At 36.0% G+C, this 7,921-nt stretch overlaps 1 protein-coding gene across 1 annotated transcript; it reads left to right on the plus strand.

The window, feature by feature from the left end:
- The first annotated feature begins 136 nt into the window (after positions 1-136).
- Positions 137-5,482, plus strand: LOC148904588 (aminoacyl tRNA synthase complex-interacting multifunctional protein 1-like). The gene is made up of 9 exons (XM_089025318.1): positions 137-341; positions 957-982; positions 1,097-1,193; positions 1,438-1,662; positions 2,450-2,560; positions 3,492-3,565; positions 3,642-3,682; positions 4,062-4,218; positions 5,249-5,482. The coding sequence occupies exons 1-9, from the start codon at positions 143-145 to the stop codon at positions 5,378-5,380; spliced, it is 1,062 nt and encodes a 353-aa protein (XP_088881444.1). The 5' UTR covers positions 137-142; the 3' UTR covers positions 5,381-5,482.
- Positions 5,483-7,921: the final 2,439 nt, after the last annotated feature.

Genomic DNA, 7,921 nt, shown 5'->3' on the forward strand with positions numbered 1-7,921 from the left:
TAAAACGAACGGATTGTAAATTCTTAAGTATCCTACAATACTTTGGTTATTTTGATATTTATTTATTATATTTTTCATTACCTATGAATGATGCTCCTTGTCGTAATACCGCTTACCAGATTACAGCAGGCTCATCTTCTACATGATCAGGAGTTTGTTCATTTCGGGTAGTTTTTCTCGTCAACTTTTTAAAAATTCTTTTTGTTTAAGAACTTCTTTAGTGCGATCAGTTATGGTCGGGAATAACGAGGTTCTTGAACGTGTTGAAAAGCGTGCCATTGAGGCAGAAGAAATGGTGGAATTGTTAAAAGGACATCTTGACTGCCTTCAGAGAGCTGTAGGTAAGGTTTTTTTAGTTTTTAAGCTTGCATCTGTACTCGTGTTCTATGAAATATCCATTGAAATATCTTTAAAATTGAGTGTAAGTAGTTAAGGTATTGTTATCTGATACAATTTAAGACATCTACAATTTGATTAATTACTAGTTACTAGTTAATAGAAATTGAAGATTGATTAATATTTAATAAGATGATCAAAATTGCTAATCTATGGTAAAGAGAACAAGCTAAAAACGTTTCTTTAAGGATAATATTTAAATATTGAAGCATGTACCCAAGAGATAAAGGGGTTATAAATAAATGTACCCCAGGGAGCTGGGAGCATTTGTAAATGCATGTACCCCACAGAGGGAGGGATTGTGAATGCATTTACCCCAAGGAGGGAGGAGGGTTATGAATGCATGTACCCCACGGATGGAGGGGCTATGAATGTTTGTACCCCAGAGAGGGAGGGGTTAGCAGAGATCTCATGAATACCCAACATTAAGCTAATATCCACTATTTAAGGTTTCAGGGGGGGCACACCTTATTCACCCTAAAAGCACTTCCAGTCATGCTACAGTAATGCATTTACCATATTTAATTATAACATGTTTTTTTTTCTTTTTGTCTTACCAGATAAAATCCAGTCACCCAGCTCTCAGGTAAGCTAGATGACATTTCTTCTATAGTGATAGGATAAGTGTATTTTGAGGGTAGTGGGCCAGTGGGACAATGACAATAGAATGCTTACTTATCAGTATTATTACATGCTTCAGGCCAAAATTGAGTCATTGAGGAAAGAAAACCAAAAACTTAAAGAAGAAGCTGCAAAATTGAAAAAAGAGCTTGTTTACTGGGAAGTTAGAAATGGAGGTTGGTATTTTCATAAAAATAAAATAAAGTAGAAAACAATAAAATAAAAGAGGGTAATAATTCCATTCATTCACTCATGCAATTATGCACTCACTTGCTCATTTATTTACTTATTTTCTCATCCATTTAAATGGTTTGGTTTTTTGATTTCTTCCAACATTCACTCTTATGATACCACAGGTATCCCATTTTGATTTCTCTTGACTTTGCAGCTCCATAATATATTTATTGCTATCTTTTTTAGTAAAGCAAGTAGCATTACCATCAGCCAGAGATACTGCTCCACAAAAACCTACACCTGCTGCTACAAATACTGCACCGGCTGCTGTTGCTGCACCGGCTGCTGTTGCTGCACTGGCTGCTGTTGCTGTTGCTGCTTCTGCAAAACAACCAGAGAAGAACCCAGCACAACAAGGAGAAAAAAAGAAGGCAGAGAAGAAACCTAAAGCTGAAAAGGCTCCAAAACAAGGTGATTTACAAGAAGACCTTTGAATTTTTAATATAATTAATCCTGGTGGAGTACTTTTCAATTCTTGAAATTTTGGGTTCACTTAAATTCTACAGATGCCACACGTCGATAGAGGGTGCTACAAGGAATTTTTGCTTAGAATATGTAGCACCTTGGTAGTGAGTGTGGAGTGTCTTGCATGCTCAAGCATTTGTCTTTTCTTAATAGGCTGTTGGCAATACCACTCTCCTTATCATGATGTAAAATATAAATTTATCTGTAAATGTAGTTACTTTTAAAGCTTTCTCTTGCAAAAAAAAAAAGTGTTTGTAAGTCATTGCATTAATTATTATTCATACATGTATATCAAGGATTAGAAAGGATAAAAGGGTAAATTATGCTCCATTAAAAGATGAAAAAACTTTCTGCTTGTTCAGACGCTAGTCCTTCCTCAGAGTAAAAGAGGATTAATATATCAAGGATTAGTAATGATGAAAAGGTAAATTATGCACTGTGAAAAGATGAAAAACGAGGTGGTAGGTGGTAGGTGGTTATACACTCCTTTCTACCACCTCTTCCTCTTTTACTCCGACGAAGGACTAGTGTCCGAAACGTCAGTAAGTTTTTTCATCTATTCACGGTGTATAATTTACTTTTTCATCATTACTGTTTCATTAGAAACACCGACGCAGCTTACACTAGTTTTTAGCTAGTTATATCTTCATATCAAGGATTAATGAAGTTCAATTTATTTGGCATTTTGAGGGTTATTGTTAATCAAGACTTTGTTATGTTTTTATGTTTGCAGCAAAGAAAGGTGATGATGCTAAACTTGATGCATCAAGGTTCAACTTCATTATTGGTAAAATCAACTCCATCAGGAAGCACCCTGAGGCTGATACATTGTTTGTGGAGGAAAGTAAGTTTATGTCAAGATGTAGAATAATTTGGCTGCTATCACTAGGAGAGTAAATAGTATTCAGTGTCAATGATTAGCGAAAGTGAGGGAACTTGGAAAAATCCTAGTCCCTATTGGGAATTATGTACCAGTCGTTGTGTTTTACGACTTTTATATTCCAGAAACCTTACATCATTGTCAATATCACGACTGATATTGACAATCCGGTGTAACTTATTAAATTACGCAATAGTGAATATAGTTATAGTCTTGAAGAAAACGATAGTTTTGCATGTACTGCGGGTGGTGCTGGGTTAACCATCAATATGGCAGAAAATTATCATACAACAGCGCAGGTTTCAGAGCATCAGGAATGAGTGGTTACAAGTTAAGAAAGGAAAAGATGGCTTTAGCAAAAAAAAAGTGAAGAGGAAACATGTAAATATAAAAGAATCCTGGTGTGTGATAAATGCAGGAGGTGAGAGTATGGTGCAAAAATTAAAGGTCACATGACCTATGATAAAACAATAGATGCGCATGCGCACAAGCAAAAGCACCTTTACCTTCATAGGCACAAAACTGTGATCAGAAGTAAGCTCATATACCTTATATTGATGTTTGCCGTGTTGGGTCGTTGGGTCCAACAACAAACCCAACGCAAAACTATGATCCCTAAATTGTGACCCATATGAATAATTTTGCTAAATTATTCCTATCTGTGACCAGGATACCCCTGTCTTGGAAACCTTAATCATGAACTTTATGACCAGCTGACGCATGCCAACGCATTGCCAAATGCATGGCTGACAATCTGGCAACAGTTGACCAACATGTGTCATCTAGTCATAAAAAGTACACAGTCAACCACCCTTGTGAGCACCTATTAAAAGGGGTAAAAATTGCTAAATAAGAAATTAATTCACAATATTGTATTTGAATTTTGAATTTAAAGTTGATGTTGGTGAAGCAACTCCAAGGACAATTTGCAGTGGTCTTGTTGGTCATATACCTATGGAGGATCTAAATGTAAGTTGCAGGAAAAAAAGCAATGTTGCTTAATGTGTATACAAGCTCACCATTTGTGTTTTATATTTATTGCCAGGGAGCTATGGTTGTTATAATGGCCAATCTCAAACCAGTAAAGTATGTAGCACAAGACTTTTAAGGCTTTTGATCAAGATCACAACATATTTGACTATCTTATTCATATTTTCAACACGTTTGATTATTTGCTAAATAATCAAACATTGTGTTGAAAATGTGAATAATAAATAAACTTAGACACTGTTTAAAAAAGGATGTTACCCATTCATTGGTCTATACTAGTTTAATCCCCAACAGAAAGAGTTTGGAATCAGAGCCTGGCCACCCTCAGATATATTTTCTTCTGTAGAACTTGATATTCTGTGATTCTAAAAAAAAACACAAAGTTATGCTCCTTCTCCAACACAAACACACTGATGAGATGACTATACTTATATAAATTAAGATGGCTGATTTTGTTTATGTTACTTTATGTTAGGATGCGTGGGATCTTTTCCCAAGGAATGGTGATGTGTGCCCTAGCTGAAGGAAAATGGTCAGTGGTGCTTCCACCCAAGGGTGCTGTACCAGGAGACAGGGTTGTATTTGATGCTTATCCAGGAACACCTGATGCACAGCTTAATCCAAAGAAAAAGGCAAGTATTCTTTAAAAATAAAAATTGGAAATGACTTTAAACTTAATTAAACGTATCTATATGGCCCCAAACGTAGCCAAGCAACATATTTTCGTCACAGTAAAATAGGTTGGATAAAAATCATCAATTTTATTTAGCATATAAATTGTGAGTAAATGACGTCATTTACGCAACCCTATTGTTCTTTTCATTTTTAAACCAAAATTTCTCAACTGCAAGTGACTCCCAGGTGACAATTTTCACTAATCTGGTTTACATAATCATAATTGAGTCAAATTATCCGCAGATACTTCAATTATTTGGACTTTGAAAAATTGGGGTGTTTTCATTAGACATTCATTAGACTCCCACAACCAAGATGCTTCGCGAAGGTTCTTTCTTATCTAAATGTGTATTCCCTCACGAGAATAGTAAGACAATTGGTGCTAATTAACTGAACAAAAGAAAGTGTGCGCAAGGGAGCCTTGTAGTAGAGGTCAATGACACCATCATGCAAACATCCTATTCTGTCTCATAAAGAAGTTAAGGTTTTGTTGGTAATCAAGGATAGCATAGCAAGAGTGCATTCACCTCTCACCTCTGGTGTCTTGGGTTAGTTTTCTGGACTCACCATCACATTTGAGAGGACTTTTATAGATCTCTCCCTTGATGCAAGAGTTTTTCCTCTGGATTCTTGGCTTTCCTCTCTCCACAATGACCTTACAACCATAAATGTCAATTTAGTTGTAACCTGACTTACAGTAAATCAACCAGAGTTTATTTTATTAATTGCGTTGATACTGTGTTGATATGGCTTTTAAAACCACTAATAGTTTTTGTTGGAATCAAAGCAAAAGTCGACCAATTTTTTAAATTTATTCAAGTGGAATATCAAAAACTACCATTACTCTGTGAGCAGTTTAATGCTTTGTTTTGCCCTTGTGACTAAATATTAATGAGCTAGCTAAAGTCTTTTAGTTCCCAGCTTGAGTATTATTTTATATTCATATACTACTTGTCATATATTAACAAATGTATTTGACAAAATAAGGTCTGGGAACAATGTGCTCCTGATTTCAAGACTGACGCAGAAGGAATTCCCAACTACAAGGGAGAGCCGTTTATCATCCCTGGCAAAGGAATCTGTACTACTGGTGGGGTCAAGAATGGTGTAGTCCGATAATTTTTCGTAGGGCTTTAATTTACTAGTATGTGCAGATTCTTAGAGTAAAATCAATAATATTAGTAGTAAAAATGAAAAGCAATAAAATCATACACAAAACAATTTCGATTTAATTGTATTGGAAACTTATGTAGAACTTATATTTGTCTAGGAATTCTTCCTTCCTTTCTTCCTTCCTTCCTTCCTTCCTTCCTTCCTTCCTTCCTTCCTCTCTTTCTTTCTTTCTTTCTTTCTTTCTTATTTTATTGGATCAAATTCAGGATTTTTTTAGGAATTATTTTTATTCCTTAATCGATCATTTTCTTATATATTTAAATCAAAGACTAAGAACATTTTTTCTCTATCGCCACATTCCGTCCCACAATGCGTTAGGAAGGCATAACTAAATGCTTAAAAATGATGTAACAATCGTTCAAAATTCTATAATTATTAATTATCCTATTTGCGCCAATCAGTTTCGTCAAGACTTCGCGCAGATAACAAGTCTTTTTTTGCAAGTTCTATTGTTTCCTTTCGATTTCGATAATCGAAAACATGTTTCACGTTCTCAGTCTTATAACAGAATCTATTGGATCGGCCGTTGAATATGCAGAACAACTTTACTATGGTGGTAAGTCTAATTTTAAAAAATGCGCGCGTGCGCAACCTCTGATAAGAGAACAGTTACATGGAAATCTGGTGCCAATTTGTTAACTCAAGAAATGCCCTCGAGTGTTATCGAAACCCAAAAACAACCCCTGGTTCGTACAGATCGAAATTGGGATTTAGCATGTGAAGTCTTGCGGAGGAAGAAGATCCAGAGAACCGGGGGGGGGGGGGGGGGGGGACACTAGCTCCAACAAGGGAGAGATCTAACATGCTTTACTCGCGTGTGGAAATTGATAAGTTTTACATTAACAAGACTATAGTTTTTATTCAAATTGTAGTTCTGTTATTGAAATTGAAAAATAATAACGTATATTGGTTGATTGAAGACTAAACGAGGTAGACGGTTTAGCGTGATGAAACTGGATAAAATCTGGATCCAGATCGATAGTGTTGGGGAAAATCTAATTAGTGATAATTATCTAATTATCGCGCGCGCGTCAACAATCGTTTGATTTGGTACTATTAGGTCAAACGTCGAACTTCATAAAACCAAACCTAATTGAAACAATGAATAGCAAGGCGGTCTTCTCTGATGTCATTGGGTTCGACTGATGTGAAGTTCGAGGTTTGACCTGAGCTTTACAGTATTAAAAATCGTTTTAACTATTTCGATTTGAGTAAAAAATAACAGGGAGTGTTGAAATACCTCATTTTTAACCTGTTATTAATTAAACTTTAAAGGCTAAAAGGAAAGAGAGAATTCGAAAAGGGAAATGGAACAACTCGAGAGTAAGGCGCTTTGAAATTTTCGAACTATGCATTCGCCAAAACTTTCAATTGAAGCCGGGACCTCAGCAAGTACTGCAGTGCCAAGGGTGTATTGCAGTGAGGTGTGGTGTATAACATGCATTGCGGTGCGGTACAGTGCATTGAGGTCGTGTAGCCTTGAGTAAGTGCGCATGCGCTGTAAGTTGCGAAATTAGTGATTTCTCGTTATTTTGTACGCGATCAAGTAGTGCGGTAAGATGATGTGTGGAGCAAAAATGATGCGGCAAGATAAACGTAGAGAGTGACAGCCAGCGAAATAGAATCGATAAAGTATGAGCATCTTTTCTTCACCGACGTCGCGCGTAAAATTATCCGCGCTTATATAACACAAGGTTCCCATTCATGCATGTTAATGCATTCATAAAAAAATCAAAATATTCCCATAATTCTATTCGCATCGAGCAAACTTCCTTCTGTACAGTCAATGCGTGGTGATGTGTACTAGGGTGGAGATTGAATCTTTTGTAAGGTAGGTAAATAATGATAACCTTAGATATAACCCTTTCATTAGCTTGATAAAATAGATTTCAGCATTTACCTGGTCAGACGATACCATGTGAGGTAGGAAATATAGCATCGATCAATCTTGCAATATCAAGATCATCAAAACGATAAGGTGGAGAGTTGGACAACTCAGTCTGAATGGATCAAGTCTAGAAATCAGAAGAAGCGCAACTATCTTATAAGTGCAATAGATATAGACACTCAATTAATCTAGCAATCTTAAAATGTATAGTATATCTAGCTTTTTTGATTTGTATGGCTTTCTTTTAAAATTTTTTAGCATTTTTCATCGATGCCGGTCTCCTATAACTCTCTTTTTTGCAGCACGTATCTTGGCAACTATTTTTGGATAGAGAGAATTTGATCATTTTATGAGATTCAATGAAGATTTTCTATCGAATTTATTTGACAAAAACTAAAATAAAAATGAGAAAAATCACGAACTAGGCTACAAGGTAAGAATAAATAAAATATTTAGACGTTATAACGTGATAAATTGCGAGGAAAGCGGACTTCCGGTGATATAGTTCGGTACGACCCTGTCCGTTTCGACTTCCGGTCACGACCCGTTTCCGGTTTAGGATTTCACTTCCGGTAGTAGGCATGCCAGCGGGCTTGCTT

Source organism: Actinia tenebrosa, unplaced genomic scaffold (assembly GCF_029948245.1).
Source record: "Actinia tenebrosa isolate PJP-AT-01 unplaced genomic scaffold, QUT_ActTen_1.0 PGA_scaffold9__36_contigs__length_13948895, whole genome shotgun sequence".
In the NCBI taxonomy this organism is placed as follows: domain Eukaryota; kingdom Metazoa; phylum Cnidaria; class Anthozoa; order Actiniaria; family Actiniidae; genus Actinia; species Actinia tenebrosa.

Bases quoted from the DNA above. Each gene is read 5' to 3' on its own strand.
- LOC148904588 (XM_089025318.1), top strand. From the start codon at position 143: ATGATCAGGAGTTTGTTCATTTCGGGTAGTTTTTCTCGTCAACTTTTT. The intron at 1,663-2,449 runs GTGATTTACAAG...TTATGTTTGCAG, and splicing joins TGAAAAGGCTCCAAAACAAG to CAAAGAAAGGTGATGATGCT. The intron at 4,219-5,248 runs GCAAGTATTCTT...TGACAAAATAAG, and splicing joins AGCTTAATCCAAAGAAAAAG to GTCTGGGAACAATGTGCTCC.